The 18,497-nt window shown below is 49.9% G+C and overlaps 2 protein-coding genes across 2 annotated transcripts in view; both read left to right on the forward strand.

Annotated features, from left to right (window-relative positions):
- Positions 1-18,497, forward strand: part of SerT (Serotonin transporter) — a 698,017-nt gene that overhangs the window by 564,033 nt on the left and 115,487 nt on the right. The window lies entirely within an intron of this gene.
- Positions 1,838-9,317, forward strand: LOC142573860 (uncharacterized). The gene is made up of 3 exons (XM_075683081.1): positions 1,838-1,930; positions 3,328-4,213; positions 9,283-9,317. Exons 1-3 carry the CDS (start codon positions 1,838-1,840, stop codon positions 9,315-9,317), a joined length of 1,014 nt encoding a protein of 337 aa, XP_075539196.1.

An 18,497-nucleotide genomic window follows, 5' to 3' on the forward strand; every position in this document is an offset into this window, starting at 1 on the left:
ATCCTTTTTGGCGTAACCCCACAGAGGGCTCTTAGCGTTGAAATCTGCCGCTATCACTAGGCTGTTGTGTCCCGCTAGCCTCTTGGCTTCGGCAAAAAGTTTTAGAAAGTCCCCGTCCCTTTTGTTTGGGCGAGCTGTTTACGTTAATTACGAAAGTGATCTTCGATTTCCTTTTCTTTTTAGGAATAATCTCCGTTATCACGTGCTCGATTTTTGTATCCTTAATCTCGTCGTGAGCTATGGTGACGATTTTGTTACTTATGAGTGTCGCAGTATTCCCTTTCTCCAGACACGTGTAGCCCCTAAGTGCCGGAGTGCTAAAGGTTTCCTGTAGTAGTATCAAGTCTGGCGCGTTTCCTTTGTGAAAAATGAGTTGCTGCAGGAGCCCTTGCTTGCGCTTGTAGCCCCTGCAGTTCCACTGCCAAATCTCTAATTGGTTGTTTCGTGTCATGTTGTTGAGGTCGATGGGTTAGTCGCTCCTAAGGTTTCTGTGCTACCCCCAAAACGGCGCTCGTTAAAGAGTCTTTCTCTAGAGTCTATTATCTTTTGAGTGTTCTGGTTCTTAATGTAGTTTCGGAATCCCTGCTCCTGGAGGGCCATCTTTTGTTGGGTATTCTGCAGTTCCTTCTGCATATCCTTCATCTGTTTCTGTGTTTCTTGTTGCATTTGCTGCATACTTTGCATAAAGCTCTCTAGCTTATCATTAAAGCTTAGTTCTCCGGTCACCTTTTGAACGGGGCTAGGGGTCCTCGGTGGCGAAGCTACCCTAATAGGCGAGGAGTACGAGGGCGGCGAGACGAAACCTAGCCGTCTAATCTTTTGTAGTTCTTTAATTATGTCATTAAGTTGTCTCCTTAATTGTTGGTTTTCTTTCCTTAGTTCCTCTATTATTTGTCCTTGGTGCCCATAGATGCCCATAGCTCCTCTATTATTTTGTCCTTGGTGCCCAAGTGCCCATAGATGTTTTAAAGGTATAATCACTGTATATGATCCTAACGTGCAATTCAGGTTGTTTACAGATGACAGCGTGCTTTTTCGAGAAATTGTTGCAACTAACGACCGGAACCATCTTAAATTCATTTTTTCTAACAATTTCCAATGCTGTGAAACGTTGGATATGGAGCTTATTACTCACAAAACTGTCTTTTCTCGCTTCTCGCCAAAAAGCTCCACGCCATTTTACATACAGGCTAAGTTCTTCGCCACTGCAGGAAGAGAGTCAACAAACGTACTTAGTTGTTACGCTTACTAATACTTAATCCGACAATTTACATATATATAGCCAGGGTGTCTAACAACCGCGAAAACCTGGAAAACCGGGAATTATCAGGGATTCTCGATATGTCTGGAAAGCTCAGGGAATTGCCAGGGAAATTACAAAAAATGTGACCAAATCAGGGAATGTGGCCGGTGAGATTGACAAAGCGATGAATACGATCCACGGCTCAATCTCGGAGGCCGCGTGCAGTAGCGCCGTTGCTGCACACAGCGTCCTAAACCGGCACGAATACCGCGAAGATCTCTGAGGCGGTGTGCAACAACGGCGCTGTTACACACGGCCTCCGAGATTGAGCCGTAGATCCCTGACTCCATGCATCGTAGCTCTCCGCAGTTTAATTGCCACTAAGTGGCGCCAGTAACCAACCAGCAGCAAGCGGTCTAAGAGACAACTGTCATCATCATTATCGGATGAGCATCGCCATCTCTGCATTCTGTGGTAATACGTGACGTGCTCGTGGGTGCACTTGTGTATGTTGTGCTTTGTTCGTGGCGGCGGCGGCGTTTTGATAGTTTTGTTTTGCGGTGAGGCTGTTTTTGAAGGCACTCGAAATCGGCGATGTCACAGTCGACGAAGTGTTCGTTCAATGCTGACTGGACCAACGCCAACGTATCCGACTTCGCCAGCTGGATTAAGCCTGTGCCCGACGATGTATATTGGCGGCAAAGAGTTACGGAGTCGCCATCTATCGGAAGCGCCTCGCTGGCGTAGTATGAGGGATCACGTGGCGCGCTCCTCATAGGTTTTGCCGTCAGCGCTCACTAAAAACACCACGCGCGAGCTCTCCCGGTCATTTCGGTAAGTACTTTAGAAACGAGAGAAGTTTTTTTTACTGTCTAAATAATAATCTTGGGCAAACTGAAAGCACACAATCGTTTACAGACTCTATCTCTTTACTGAATACGTACAGTGAACGCCACTGCGCGCGGTCGCCGCGATGAAGTCTCCCGAACCAGCTTCTTGCGTGAAAGGTAGGTAAACGCTGAGAGCAAACTATGTGAAATATGTTCTCATAGTGTTTGTATAACTAAATGGAGCGTAATAGAACGAAGCCTCAATGCAGCGATCGCGCAGATTCGCAGCGACCGAATGCGCGTCTGCATGCTTGTCCGCGCACTGTTTCGCTTTCTCCGCGCGCGCGTTTTCGCACCGTGCCATGAGCTTTAGGCCGCAGAATACGAGCATTTGACACCACACAAGCAACCATTGTTGCGTGGGCGCTATCAGAGCTGTTCAAAAGTAATTTCATTGTAGAGACTTCGACGCCTACAGGGACTGTGATGTGCCGTCGCGACGATTCAATATTTTTTCTTCTAAATTCTTTGAACTTTCAATATTATTTCGCGAGTTGCGTCGCACTGTATGTTTATCGGTGTTCTCAGCGTGCAATTTCCCGCTGCTCCTTTTTTGTAATCCAGTGCCTTAATTCATAACATAAACATGACCATATGCCATGCTTTTTTTTAAATGTGCTTCTTACCGCTGCCTTTCCACTCCACTGAACTTGCCAGTATCTATAGCATCGACAAGTTCATAGACCAAAACATCATGACATTAGTCGGGCAGCGGACTGGATCGAGCGTCTCAGTGCGCGTTTTCAGAACATCACAGACCGGGCGCCGTAGCAGAAATGTTCCTCGCGTCTGTGCTTGCTGCATACCCGAGTTGTAGCCGATGACTGTTTGCCGGTTTTATGTTTCGCGAACCAAGCTTCACGCAGCTTCTTGTCCTGCGGCTACGTGTGAATGTCTGACACCAGCCTCCGTTACGTGCGTTCGGCCCTGCGGCACCGAGCAGTAGCCTACCATGTTGCGCGCCTTCAAAGGCAGCCACTACCTATTGTAGTGCTTTCAAGCGTTGTAAAGGAGACACTCGAAGGGGGAAACTTTTGCCACTAAATGGAGACCGTAGCGTACGAGGGAATTTAAACTCGTTTTCAGCTCGCTTCGGTGCTCCCGAAGCAGCCGACGCGGCCGCTGTGTCCACGTGATCCCTCCTAGCACGTCACGCCGACGGTGGCGCCAGCTTTTCCAGTGGTGGAGCTCGAGGCCAATAGCGCACAATGCGCAGTGTGCTGCAAGACGTTTCGCTTGAGCAACATGGGAAAAACCGCGGTGTCTAGCCACGCTACAAGTGTAAAGCATAAGAACGCCATGAAGGCGCTGGAAAGTGGCTCCCAGACACGTGTATTCTCGTTCTTCAAGCCAAGCAGTGCAGCCCTGTCAACAGCGATGACCGTCAACGAACGGGCGAAGAGAGCAGACCCCTCGTCGATGCCTCCTGCTACATCAGCGCCTGCACAGATCACGGTACGTGGTTTTCTATTGAAGAAAGATGTTGCGAAAGCCGAGATCGTATGGTGCATGAATGCTGTAATGACTCATGCATCCCTCCGTTCCGTGGCATCATCGGCGGCGCTCTTCCCGTTGATGTTCCAGTCTTGTGAAATTGCCAAGAAAATGCAATTAGGAAAAGACAAAGTGGGATATACTATCTGTCATGGCATCGCGCCATTCCGAAAAAAGCTGCTATCAGCTCTTGCTGAAGTACCGTACATAGCTGTAGCATTCGATGAATCACTAAACAAAGTAGCGCAGAAAGAACAAATGGATGTGCTGGTCAGATACTGCGATTCGGCTGACGCTACTGTAAAAAATCTATACCTGACTTCATGTTTTCTCGGCCACACCTGTTCTGAAGACCTGACACTTGCTTTCAACAAAGCCACAGAGGACATAAAGCACAAGATATTGCAAGTGTCAATGGATGGACCAAATGTAAACTTCAAGTTTCTTAGATCCCTTAAGGAAGAACTGGCTTGTCACTACAGTCGACAAATCCTGGAAATTGGAAGCTGTGGCCTACGTGCGGTTCATGGTGCCTTCAAAACAGGCCATGCAGCAACTGGATGGAATTTGGTAGCATTTCTGCGGAGTATTTATAACCTTTTCAAGTATGTTCCAGCGCGCCACGCTGATTACATTCGCATCACAGCAAGCACATCGTTTCCGCTCAAATTCTGTGCGGTTCGATGGCTTGAAAACAGTATGGTGATTTCAAGAGCTCTTCAAGTACTGCCACACTTAATAAAGTATGTGGAGTGTTCAGCTAAAGACAAGAGCAAGCCAAAGTGCACCAGCTTCACCACAGTCGAGACGCTAGTAGCTGACACAATGCTGCCGGCAAAACTGGCTTTCATGCTATCAGTTGCTGAGGAATTGAAGCCATTCCTGACCGAATTTCGAACGGACGAACCAATGGTCCCCTTCCTTGCCGCAGCATTGGAGGCTGTCTTACGATCACTGTTGGGAAGGATCATTAAGCAAGAAATTTTGCGCGCCACTGACACGCCGTTCAAGTTACTTAAAATAGATTTGGAGAAGCCCGAGAACATCGTTTTTGTCAACGCTTTTGATGTTGGTTTTGCTGCCAAGAGCCAACTTCGAAAAGCTGCAAAACCATCTCAACTTGCACTGCTTACATTCAAGAAGGAATGCATTTCTTTTTTGATGGTGTGCTCGCAGAAGATTATGGAGAGGTCGCCTCTAAAATACAGGCTAACAACAGGAGTGAGTTGTTTGGATCCAGTGTGCGCCTTGTCAGTGGAGGTTGGCAAAAGACGACTAGCGATTGCCCTGGAAATACTCACACAGCACCGGTGGCTGACCGGCTTAGAAGCAGAAGGGGCGCACCGATCCTATGTGCAAGTCTTTTCGCTGAGCTCTGCACAGCTACTTCTGAAGTACTTTGATAGGACGGCACAGAGACTCGACACCTTGTGGTTTGAGCTGTGCTCACGGAACCATAACGAGTTGCTTATCTTTGTCAAGATCATCCTCACCATGTCTCATGGCAATGCTGCTGTCGAAAGAGATTTTTCTGTAAATAAAGAATGCCTTATAGAGAACCTGAACAAAGAATGTCTCATTGCGCAGAGAATAGTGTATGGTTGAGTTTCAGCGGCAGGTGGTGTAGCCAATGTTGACATTGCAGACAGTATGGTGGAAATGGTGCGTGGCGCAAGTATTCGATGGAAGGAGTAGCTCAAGAAAAAGAAGCGAGACAGGCTGGATGCATCTGAGGCTGAACAAAACAGGAAAAGGTCGGCCCAAGGAACTCAAGGAACTCCAACAAAAGAAGCAAAGGCTCATCACTGAAGCACAGAATGAGGCTTCTCTTCTCCAGGAAGAAATTGACGCTTTAAAGTGAATAAATGTGCTTATAATCTCGCTTTGGCGCTGCAATAAGCTGTTTTGTGAGTGGAATCGTCTATGTGAATTGTGCCTCTGTTCGACTCTCAAACATTCTTTAAAATTTAGGGAATTTTTATTGGAATTATCAGGGGAAACCTGGAAAATTCAGAGAATATCTATTAAGTAATTTAGTAGACACCATGATAGCATTTGCTCTTCTGCATTGCGAAAATTATATTTTCTCATGCCTAAGCTTAAAAATTGAACCCCGAGTGTAAAATTACAAAAGCTTCTTGCTAATTCGTCGTCGGCGTATCTGGGTCCAAACCCAAAGACGGTCGCCAGGCTGGTAGTCGACGTAGTGTTGTCGAAGGATGTAGCGACGGCTGTCGGTCTCCTGTTGGTTCTTGATCCGCAAGCGGGCGAGCTGTTGGGCATCTTCGGCGCGCTGGAGATAGGGGGCGACGTCAAGGTTCTCTTCGTCGGTGACGTGCGGCAGCATGGTATCGAAAGTCGTCATCGGGTTCCTGCGGTAAACCAGCTTAAATGGCATGATCTGTGTTGTTTCTTGCACCACCGTGTTGTTTGCGAAGGTTTCGTACGGCAGGACGGCGTCCCAGGTCATGTGTTCGTCGTCGAGGTACATTGCTAGCATGTCGGCGAGGGTCTTATTCAGGCGCTCGTAAGACCATTCGTCTACAGGCGGTAGGCAGTTGTCTTCCTGTGGCTTGTCTCGCTGTATTGCAGAATTGCTTGGGTGAGCTCCAATGTAAATGCCGTTCCTCTGTCGGTGATGAGGACTGCTGGAGCGCCATGTCGCAGCAGGATGTTCTCGAAAAAGAATTTCGTCACTTCGGCTGCGCTACCTTTCGGCAGAGATTTCGTTTCAGCGAAGCGGGTGAAGTAGTCCGTCACCACGAGGATCCACTTTTTTCCAGATGTTGATGTTGGAAAGAGTCCCAACAAGTCCATGCCGATCTGCTGAAAGGGCTGGCAAGAAGGCTCGATCGGCTGTATTAATCTTGATGGCCTTGTCGGTGGTGTCTTGCGTCGCCGAGTGTCTTGGCAGGTCTTGATGTAACGGGCGATGTGGCGGTCAGGCGCGGCAAGTAATACTTTTCCAGTATGCTCGATAGCGTTCGGGAGAATGCGATGCGCCATGTGGCCGGATCGTCATGTAGGGCGTGCAGTACTTCTGGACGCAGCGCTGAAGAAACAGCAAGAAGGAAGTTGCCGCGGACTGGTGAAATGCTCTTCTTTATTGGTATATTGTTTTGAAGGGAAAACGAAGACTATCCTCCCCTACATCCCCTAGCGACAAGGTTCCAAATACACGACGAGGTTTTTAGCTCCAAGTCTGCTCGCTGCCGTTCAACGCTTAGTATCCTCGTCATCTTGCGGCAGCGGGTCAATAGGGGCGTGTGATAGGCAGTGGGCATCAGAATGCTTTCGTCCGGATTTAGAGGTTACAGTGGTGTATCTTTGCAGTCTGAGGCTTCACTGCGCCGACCGTCCTCAAGTGTTCTTTATATGCGCTAGCCAAAACAACGCGTGATGGTCGCTGGCGGTCATGGTTACATCATTATAAAATAAAATTATGCGGGATTTCAGGGTAGCCCCTGTTGGGAGCGAATCCTTCGGCCCATGTGACAATCTTCAATTGTTCCCCGAGCTCGGTGACACACCTAAGTAAGGCCTCCCAGGTAAGTTTAGAGCGGGCTGGCAAGATCATTTTTAGGGGAGGTGAACCCCTACATCCCCAGATGATCTGGTCTTGTGTTGCCAATTCGTTCAGGTTACAATTTTGACATACGGGGTTAAATGGCGGTAAAAAAATGGTGGCAATCGCCGGTCGATGTTCGCCGAGAAAGGAGTTTGGGAAAGCTGGCGAAGGACGGTGGCCTGCGCACTGGTAAGGTCCACTTGGAATGGCTTGCCCATAGGCAAGGGCGGAATTTCCCTGTAACCTGAATGATGGCGAGGAATTCCTTTTCAGTCGTAGAATTGCCTTCCGCTTTTGAGAGCGACCGGCTAGCGTAAGCTATCACCCGTTCAAGTGCGTCGTTCCTCTGGACTAAGACAGCACCGAGGTCTAAGCTACTGGCGTCAGTGTGGACTTCTGTATCGACGCCCTCGGCCAAGTGCGCAAGTACCGGTGACGACTGCATGCGTCATATGAGTTACTGAAATACGTGGGCCTGCGGCGTTTCCCACTTTCACTAGGCATCACATTTAGTTAAATGTGTCAGCTGCTTAGCGATGCGTGAAAACTTCTTGACAAAGGTCCTGTAGTAGACACACATAGAGCTGTGCAGGGGCTCGGGCCGGCCCGAAGGTGCGGACCCGACCCGGCCCCAAGGCCGGGCTCGGTCCATTTGGAGATTCTCTTACTCGGGCTTGGGCCAGGACCGGGCCATGCTTTCTATGTCTCGGACAGACCGGTCCGGCTCCCCGATCTCGCCTGCGTACCTTATGCCAAAATATGCTTGTGTTCTCGCATGTAGGTACAGCAGGAACTGCAATGTATTTATTCATCAAAAATGGAATCTACAGGGGCGGGAGAAAATTTTGCTCCTTTTTTGTGTCGGCGTCCCCTTAATGCAGGTCGGGCAGGGCCCGGGCCGGGTCTTAACCCGTCCTGAGGCCGAGCCGGGCTAGGCCGGGCGAACTCAGGCTTGTTTAGTGTCGGGCCGGACCGGGCCGCCTGTGGAAGTGTAGGGCCCGGGCCGGGCGCGGGCTCAGAATTGCGGCCCGTGCACAGCTCTAGACAAACATGCTAATGACTCTACGCACTGCCTTATTGTCGATCGGCTACGGAAACTTTGCGATGACAGCTGTCTGCTGCAGGCCGGGGCTGACTCGAGATTTTCTGATGACGTGGCCTAGGAACAGAAGCTCATCGTTAGCGAAGCGGCAATTTTCCGACTTCAGAGTGAGCCCTGTTGACTTGATGGCCTCTAGTACTGTCGAAACTTCCGGCGAAACTCAGCGAAACTATCAGCGAAACTTCCGGCGAAGACGACGACGTCATCCAAGTAAACAAGACAGGTCTTTCTCTTCAGTTCTGCTAAAACCGAGTCCATCACGCACTGGAACGTTGCAGGTGCCGAGCGCAGTCCAAGTAGCATCACCTTGAACAAATAGAGGCCGTCTATCGTGATGAAGGCGGTCTTTTCGCGATCTCTCTTGTCGACTTCTATTTGCCACTAGCAAGACTTGAGGTCCAACGACTGGAAGTATTTAGCGGTGCAGAGCCGATCCAATGCGTCGTCTATCCGTGGGAGAGGGCGTACGTCCTTTTTCGTGATCTCGTTCAGTCGACGATAATCGACGCCCATTCGCAGAGTTCCGTCCTTTTTCTTCACCAAGACGACAGGAGATGCCCACGGGCTTTTGGACAGCTGGATGATGTCGTCGTGCTGCATTTCGTTGACTTGTTGCTTAATAGCTTCGCGTTCTCGCGTCGAAATTCGATAAGGGCTCTGGCAGAGTGCTCGAGCGCACTATTCGATTATTATGCGATGCTTTGCAACTGGTGTTTGTTGAATCCTCGATGACGTCGGAAAGCAGTCTGTATAGTCGGAGAAGGCGTCTGAGCTGTTGCTGTTTACTCAGGGGGAGGGTTGGATTTATGTCGAAGTCTGGTTCGAGAACTGTGGTCGTCGGGGTAGATGCGGCAGAATCCGAAAGAACAAACGCATTGCTGGTTTCCACAATTTCCTTGACCTACGTGATCGTCATGCTCTTGATGATGTGCTTGAACTCCTGGCTGAAGTTGATCAGCATCACTTTCATTTTCCCTCCGTGCAGTCGAGCGCGACGCAGATTTCATGGTTGAGCAGTAGACGTTGGTCGCCCTCGATGACGCCTTCTACATATGCGGGTGTTTCGCTGCCGACGGACAATGCTGGAGCAAGCCCGGCTGCTGACTTGGTCCAGAAGTACAGTCAAGGAACGCTGACTGGAAGGCCTCTCTGTTGGTGTCGCTTAGTCTGTGGACGCCGTATGGACTTCGGCCTCTAATGGATGATGGAGCCGTGTTGGATCAAGAACTCCATGCAGAGAAGTACGTCTCGAGAGCACTATTGCAGCACAGGGAGCCTTGCAGGGTAGGTCCGGTCAGCAACTGTAATGCTTATCTTGCAGATTCCCGTCGGCGTTACGATGTGTCATCCAGATGTCCCTGTTTGAGGGCCATCCCATGCAGTGTTTACGTTCTTCAGCTTGGCGGTTTATAATCCGCTGATGATGGAGCAGTCGGCTCCTGTGTCCACTAAAGCGGCAACTGCTTGGTCGTCGAGAAGCACGTCAAGGTCGATTGTTCTTTTTCTTGAGTAGAGTTAGTTGTTGGCATCGGATCACAGCTGCTTCGTGTTGACGTGTGGCTGGTACGTTGCGTCGTCAGGTTTTTAGTCGGTGCATTCTTTGCTTTCAGGCTTCGTCCGGATGGCGGCGTGCCGTTATTATGTCGTCGAGATAGTCTCTTCGGCGTGTTCGTCAGCGGCTGAGCATCTTCGTCAGTTCGACGAACAGCAACCGCACCTCCATCGGTTGCTGCCTTTATTAGCTTTTCGCGTGTCTCGGCTGACGGACCGTCCCCGGGCTGGGCCAGTGCATAGGCGGCGCTGCGGCGACAGACAGTTGCCGACTGATGGGGAGCGTGATGACCGTCGAGGGCTCCACTGAGTGGCGGCGAGGTAGTCGGCGATGTCACGATGACGTTCACCTTCCTGAGAGCACGATGCGTTGATGGCGAACCCTCGTAGTCCCATCTGGCTGTAAGGGAACTGATTGTAGATGTGGCCGGTCTCTCCATATTGACAGCAGAGCGGACGTTGGTCGGGGGCGCGCCAAACGTCCGTCTTCCTCGCGTAGCTGCTCTGGGCGACGGGTGGGCTTGCTGGCGGTGCTGGAAGTGGACGACGGAATTGTGGCGTTACAGGGCCCTGGCGTGGTCGCGGAGAGGAACGTTGACGGTTGGCGATGGTGTCGTAGGTCATCGCTTTTTGCTGGGGCAGAGGTGATTATGGTTGCACCTGAAGAACACCAAGCGATCGCTGAACCTCATATTTGACGATGTGGGCGAGTGAGGCCACTTGAGGCTGCGACCTTGTAAAGAGATTCTGCAGTTCTTCCCGAACGACCGTTCTTATGGTCTCCTGCGGGCCCTCGCTGACGAGTGCTTGAACATCGGTGTGGGGTGAGGTTAGCGATCGGCTATTAAATTGCCTTCTCCGCATATCAAGCGTCTTCTCAATAGTTGCGGCCTCGGGAATAAATTCGGCAACAGCCTTATGCCGTTCACGTATCAATCCGGCGAAAACCTTTTGCTTCAAACCGCGCATCGGGAAGCGAAATTTTTCTCTGCCGCCATGTCTGGGTCGGCGTGTAGGAAGACGCAAGTCATCTCTTCCGTAAACATGACGATGTTGTCGTTCGGCAGCTGCATGTGGGTCTCCAGTAGAGCTTCCGCTTGTTTTTTTTTGCGTATGATGCTCGTGAACGTATGAAGGATGCTGTCCCTGAACAGGTCCTATTTAGTCAGGGTTGATTCCCGGTTCTCTAACTATGTCCCGGCGGCGTCTTCTAAGGCTAAGTTTGTCGGAGCTTGTCGTCGGAGTTTCAGTTGTTGGACGCACCGACCATTTCATGTGTTTCCAGCCTGTTCTCCGGGTCTTAAAATGGTGATCCACGGACGGCCGGTGGCTCCCTAGGCTGTTGCAGCACGATGGGGGACGCTGGAGTTGCCATTAGGATTGACTTGACGACGAATTTCCTTGTTGTCTCAGGCAAAGGCCCGTGCTCCATGGGCAGTCCTTGCAGCCTGCGGATACCTCGCTGGTTCTGGCCGACGTTGGTGTTCGCTGCCACGTTCGGGCTTGGGCCAGGGGTTCGTGGAGGCGTCCGGTACATTACCGCAATGCACCACCACCATGTGTTGCGTAGTAGTGAAAGCAAAGAACACAGTATCAATTTTGTGAACGACGAAACTAAATTTTTGGGGGCGAACCTGTGCCCACAATAACAGGCCACACTTAAAGCACAACGATAGCTGCGAACACAGTCGGCCATCGTCGAAATCTGAACTGCCGGTCAAGCACGTCGGCTTTTACACATGAGCCATCGAAGGTTCTAGAGTGATCGTTGGGGCCCGCGTGTCTTCCAGAAAATTCTACGCTATTAGTCTCACATGCAATCAGATTACACAAGCTTCGGTGACTACAAACAGCAGCAACAATCGTTGATAAGACGAGAAATTTTTGATAACTGCGGGCCCGTCCCGCGCTGAGCGGAAGCGTTTTTTTACACGGTGAAAAGCTGTCCAGTGCGAAAGATATACAAGTACACGTGTAAAAATTACCTGTCTCGAAAAGGTAGCAAGGAAAGCCGTGAGGTTTATTTACACAAAATTTTCTCTGTATGACTAACCCTCTGAAATGATGCAGTGTGATGACTCAACACTACCAAGGGTGTTTGAACGTTTGAATTGAACGTTTGTCACGTGTCAAACCTCCTAAGTAGATATTCGCGTGGCAAGGATAATTACTAAAGGGGCGCAACCCACCATTACTTGAAAACCGGAGAAAAGAATGAATAGGAGGGAACCACGACAATGGATGAATAGGCGTAGTTAATTAGACTAGTCAAATCACCGCCCATCTCTCGGCACTTATACAGCCGTCAAGACAGCTGGTAAACCGGCTGTTGCCGGGTTCCGCGGAAAGACCTCAGCCGTCATTTACCTGGCAGTTAGTGCGGCTTATGGATAGCCTTGGCCTGGTATCGCAACGGACTCGACGATGGTAATTTGCTCCTGAACATTCTTCAAATTGACTAGTCGACTCGCCTAGGCAAGACGACGGGTTTAAAAGCAGATACTTTTCGAGAGTGGCGGCGCAGGGTCCTGATGTAAACTCAGACGTTTAACATGCTCCTGCATGGAATGGGTTTCCGCACTGACGTCGTGTAACTAAGCTTAATGAACCCTGTTCCTAAATTTTCTACAACTTGCCGTCGTAGTCGATGGGCTTGGTGGATTCCTTACCCCAATCGTCGGCCTAGTTGAACAAGTAGTGGCAGCGGTGAGATCAAGAAGGTAGTCCTCAAGATTTGCGATCGGCGGACCTGTGTACTTGGCTCCGGAAGACAAGAACTTCGCAAGATGGAGGGAAACTACGTACGGATCACAGACTTCTACGGGTCCTTGATCAGCATACCTCTTCGTAGCTCAGGGAGGCACAAACGTTGCAGTAACGGCGTGGAGTGCTGGATGACTCGAAGAATGTGGAAGAGAGCAAGAAGAGAGCCCTCACCAACTGGGATCGGCGGCGCTGTGTTCGTGGCTTCGGGAGACACGAACTTGGGAGATCGAGGGAAATAACGGCGGAATAGTGCCTTCTGCAGATCGGGGATCAGCAGACCCCCTCCTCGGGGCTCAGAGAGACACAACCATCGAAGTAACGCCGTAGAATCTTGGACGGCTCGAGCAATCTGGAAGGAACAGATCAAGACGGCAGTCCTCACAATCTAGGATCGGGGGACCTTTGTACTTTGCTCCGGGAGACACGAACTTAGACGATCGAGGGAAACTACGACAGAAGAGCCACTTCTGCGGATCTGGAATCAGCACGCCTCATCCTCATAAGTCAAGCAGACAACCGTCGCTTTAACGGCGTTGACACTTGAAGTACACGACGACACAGGAACGAAGAGGACCTGGGAACGTGGCGCCGGGAGACAACCTTCGCAAACTCAAACTTTGGTGAGTGCTTGAGCGGCTACGCTTCGCCGGACGATCAGGACAGGGTTCTATCGGGCAATTAGCTGTGACTGATTGCCACAGGGTGTGGTGGCAATACAGGGGAAGTTGTAGTCAGCTCTCGAAAAGCATGGACATTGCAGTGTTAAAGAAAGAGGACCTCTTGCTCTTGGCAGTAGAGCTTGGTATGGATACCAACCATAGGTTGAGGAAGCCAATAATTCGTAATTCAATTAACGAAGTGAGTTTAGATGAGGACGCGCTCACAGAGCCCTGAGAAGAGATATGCCGCGAAAGGGAATAAAGGCAACTAGAGAAAGAACGCGAGAAATAAGAGAAAGAGCGCGAGAAGACAGGGAGAAAGAGGAGCAGTGGCAGGAAAATCAGAGGCAACATGAAGTCAGGCTCGCGAAAATGGCTAGACATCACGAGATTAAGGCCCAGTGCACCGCCACAAATGCAAAGCGTGGAAATGACGGCTTTGCGTTAGCCGCATGAAACAGGTGATGACATCGGTGTCTACCTACTCAATTTCGAACGGTCTTGTGAGATCCGATGATTTCACTAGGACACAAGGCCGGAGAGGTTGCTTGGGTTGATGCCGGGAGAGGTCGCGCAGGTCGCAGTCCGACTGAGCGCTGACGATGCAGGCAGGTACAGTTTACTGAAGGCGGGTTCGCTCGCTAAATTCTAGCTCTCCACTGAGGAATGTCGGCAGGAACCGATTTCTCCGACTAAAGTTCAAGAAGGTCTGGCGCTGTGTTACGACGCGGAAAGCAGTGCAAAGAAAGGGGATGAAACCGCAAGCTCGTAAGGCGTAGTGAAGCCGAATGAGGAAATCCTTCGGTTTTCTCGACGGAAAACAAAAAGAGCAGGCGCTGTGTTACGACGCGGAACACAGTGCAGAGGAGGAGGTTGAAGTAGCTAGCTCGGGAGACCTAATTCAGCCGGAGAAGGAAATCTTGCCAAAGTTTCCTCCAGAAATTCAAGAAGAGAGTCAGGCGCTGAATTACGATGAGGAACTCAGTGCGAAGAAAGAGGAGGGAATGACTAGCTGGGAGGCATAGTCAAGCTGGAAGAAGAAATCTTGCTGATTTCCTCGACAGAAATTCAGTAAGTTGGTCAGGCCGAGGAGCCGCCAACGGAAAGAATGGAAAAGCACGCGGTACAGAGCCCCAGAAAAAGGGCCAAGAGAAAGAAGCATCACAAATTTAAACTTGTCGGTGAAAAGACAACGCGCCGGAATAAAACGCCACTAAACCTTGTGGAGAGCGCCGAGAAGGATTTAGAAACGCGGTTTTGTCGTTTGAAAAGTTTCTTATCTGAGGGCGTATGAGTCACCAGACGAGGTTGAAAACAAAGCGACGGTCGGCGCGGAAGAGGATAAAAGCCAGGGGGCAATTACGTTACCCCTCGTTTCGTTCTTTTCGAGGTGTAGCCTGCGTGGCAGCAGAGAACGCAGCGGTGAGGCGACGCGGCATGGTCATACCAAGCAGTGCATTCCGAGGGCAATACCAGAAAGGCAGGTGGACAGTACGAAAGGTATCGGGGCTCTGAAGCGAGAGGCATGACATACGTGCCATTAGTATTGCCGGGTTGGCAAGTTTGACAGGAGCTTTGAGACAGCGCCCGCCTCGAGTACGGTTTAAGGAGACGGTTTTCGCGCGCGTAAAGTTTGGAAACGTTATTTTTCGAAATGGGGGTCGCTTTTGTAGCAGATAGGCTTCATTTTCATAGGTACGCATGCACCGCCAAATCTAGGTTAGTTGTTGAAAACCTGTAGTGGTGCGCTTAGGTATCAATTTGCTTTTCGTAAGTGCTCGCGACACTTTTTTTTTCTTTGCAAGAAAGACACGTTATTTAGCGGAGCCGCTGTTAACAGCGCGATTCAGAAAGCGTTAGCAGTGTCCCTTTGAGGCGTCTCGTGCTCGAACACAAGGAACCTAAGCGTTGGTGCGTGTCTTTCACGTGTATTCATCAGACAGCCGCGTTGGAGAATCGATTAGAGCGTGCATGGTAGATATTAGAACTAAGCTTGAATCTTCGTGTAATTTCAAGTGCGTAAGTTACGCAGCGTGGTTTGGTTTTGCATTAGAGCGGGTTCTTTGTCGACAAGATGAAGAAAGTGTTAGTGCGTGATCGCACGACAGTGAAGATTACCGAAGCATATTTAAAAATGAAGATTGCTCGAGAAGGAAGCTTTGTGTTCACGGCCCGTACTTGTCCCGCCAGATTTCTGCAGAGAATACATTCTCTGGTGTAACGCCAGCAACCGTGCTCAAGGTGTCGTCGTTGCTCAAATTAACGAAAGCGCTGAAGCGCACCCTGTGCGGTACCTCAGTCGACCACTCACACCGCAAGGAGAGGCGTGTAGAACCTTGGAGAAAGAATATTTTTGCATCAAATGGGCCATTCAAAAGCTAGGATACGATATTCAAGACCCTAAATTCTCGGCCGACATTGCGCATGGCCCTCAACATGGCTGATACAAAGGTAGGAAAAACACGGAAGACGAATGAGATGTCGCCTTTGGCCGGAATAAGAATGCAGACGAGTTGGTTCGGGGCCACTAGATCCGCATTTTCTTTTTGAAACACGTTTTGTACGTATCGCTAGTGATGTTAATAAGTTAGGCAACCTATTTGTGTCTTGTAGAGAGCTGAAGACGACTAGAAAGGGAGAAGACAGAGAGAGGAGCAAAACATTGTAAAGCGATGCGGGGAACATAGTGCGCGGTGGGCGTGCGCTCGGGCACGCCGACGAGTCGATGTGCCTGTGCCTGTATATCCCAGGGAGGTGGACAGAACGAAGGGAGACCCGCCGTGGTTGCTCAGTGGCTATGGTGTTGGGCTGCTCAGTACGAGGTCGCGGGATCGAATCCCGGCCACGGCGGCCGCATTTCCATGGGGGCGAAATGCGAAAACACCCGTGTGCTGAGATTTAGGTGCACGTTAAAGAACCCCAGGTGGTCAAAATTTCCGGAGTCCTCCACTACGGCGTGCCTCATAATCAGAAAGTGGTTTTGGTACGTAAAACCCCAAATATTATTATTACAACGAAGGGAGGGCTGGGCCCTCGGGCTGCTGTGTGACCTCAGCCATCACAAATAGAATGATCGCCGAGGCCGCGACCGAACATCGACCCTTCGGGCAACCTGACATCTGGTCACCCTTAGGTCGGATCTCTTGGCGGCGGAGGTGTTCGTCACGTCTAGACACCCCCATGGGTGTTAACTGAACCTTTGACACGTGTCAAACTACCGCGCCTCCTAACCATACACCAGCGCGGCGTGGACGACTAAAAGCGCTCACCCCACCATTACCTGGAAACCAGAGAAAACGATGAGCCGGAGGGAACCACGACAACGAATGAATAGGCGCACGTAATGAGACGAGTGAAATCACCACCCATCCCTCTGCACTTATCCACCCGTCAAGACAGCGTGCAAACCAGCTGTTGCCGGCTTGCAGGAAAAGACCTCAGCTGCCCTTTCCCTGGCAGACTGAGCAAAGAAGAAAGACAGCGTGTAAACTGGTTGTTGCAGGTTTCCACGAAAGGCCTTCAGCCCGCCCTTCACCTTGCAGACTGAGCAAAGAATGGGATGGGCAACGACGAAAGAACCAGATGTCGCCGAATGATTTCTTTCTTCCACAAATTCCAAACCAGTTTTTCGAAGCGGAGTTACTGGGGGAATGGATAGCCTGGGCGTGGTATCGCAACGGAGTTGACGATGGTGGTCTGCTGCTGGACAGACTTCAGATTCCCTAGTCGACTCGCCTAGGGAAGGCGACGGGATTAAAAGCACATACTTTTCGAGAGTGGACAGAGGGTCCTGATGTGAACTGAGACGTTAATTTGCTCCTTCATGGAGCGGGCTTCCGCACTGGAGCCGCGTAGCTAAGCTAAATAAACCCGTTTTTCTTCATTTGCTACAACTTGACGTCGTAGTCGATGGTTTGGTACAATCTATGCCCTGAACGCCACCCCCGCAACAGCGGGCTAATGGCATTCAGTGTCTTGAACATATAAAAAACTTTACGTTTCCAATCTACTTTCTTGGATTGTATTGGGGGCCTAGTAATTAATCCATCACTCTATCTATCGTTTTCAACAGCAAGGCATACTCGCCAGCATCATCCTAATTCACTGGCACCGTGGTTCGCACGAACAGATTTAATAAAGTTTTCATTTTTTCCTCGCACTGTAGCCGATTTGAGTAATTCTCTATTGCCTTTTGCCACACTTTGATACTTTGAAACTTTATACGTTTGTTTATATTTTCTTTATGTTTTTATCCATGCTACTTAGACCTGAACAAGGTTTGCGGTATTGAACAAATAATGACATTCGTGAATGAAATAGATGTTGTTGTAATCTGTTACTTTATTCTATAACGTGTATGACTCTGCAGTTAGTGATGCTTGAAACTGCCTTCCTGACAAAAGTGATACCAGTTGCTGACCTTTATCGTTTGCTTAACGTCTGCAATATAAAGATTTGTAGCATTACTGGAACTGGCTGACACAGAGAAGGGAATACTTTATTCTCATTGCGCAATGGCCCGTCTTCTCATAAATTCAGCATCAATTACTGCGGTGCAGTCCTTGATATTCTTGAGCGCGCACGAAAACTATGCGCAAATGCATGCGCGTTTTATCCCATTTCGAATTGAAGCACGGCACCTTTGTACGCAGCCGGTAAAGTTTTGCGTACAGCCTAGTGAACCTGCGTCACGCAAACGGTATCTGAAATAGCTCAGCATAAACTAAGCGAAATGTGGCGAGAAACGCCTTGCATGGATACCGCTTACCTCTGCAAAAAAATTGTATTACGAGGCGGATTGAAGCTGTTGCATCCAATTCTCTGCAGTCGCACCACTAGTCGCGGCGTGCCATGTTTACCAATGTTGACAAAAATTGCACTTTTCCCTGAAATACGAAGCACCGATTGTGACAGCTATTTAGTAGAGAGCTGTACGAAGTAAGCATAGAACTTTTAGTGGCCGTATAAGCGAGCAAACATTCGCTTACAAACTGAATTAATAAGCACGATGAACATAGCACGATGAACGCTGAAAAGGTGAACATATCGCACTTGATTAGCTCGGACACTCGCTGTGACAACGCTGGTGTGAGCCTGTGCAGCAGCAGTAGCGAGGGAAGCTCTATTCAAGGCAAGAATGCCTAGCATACAGCGCGCAAAAACCTACGAACCATCTGCTGATTCCTTTCAAGATAAGGCGCGCGCGATCGCGCGCGGCAGCGCT

Source organism: Dermacentor variabilis, chromosome 3 (genome assembly GCF_050947875.1).
Source record: "Dermacentor variabilis isolate Ectoservices chromosome 3, ASM5094787v1, whole genome shotgun sequence".
NCBI classification, from domain to species: Eukaryota; Metazoa; Arthropoda; class Arachnida; order Ixodida; family Ixodidae; genus Dermacentor; species Dermacentor variabilis.

Excerpts from the sequence above, each read along its gene's own strand:
- LOC142573860 (XM_075683081.1), top strand. The coding sequence starts at position 1,838 with ATGTCACAGTCGACGAAGTGTTCGTTCAATGCTGACTGGACCAACGCC. Across the intron at positions 1,931-3,327 it reads TTAAGCCTGTGCCCGACGAT|GCCAATAGCGCACAATGCGC; the intron begins GTATATTGGCGG and ends GTGGAGCTCGAG. Across the intron at positions 4,214-9,282 it reads TTTGGTAGCATTTCTGCGGA|TCGAGCGCGACGCAGATTTC; the intron begins GTATTTATAACC and ends CCCTCCGTGCAG.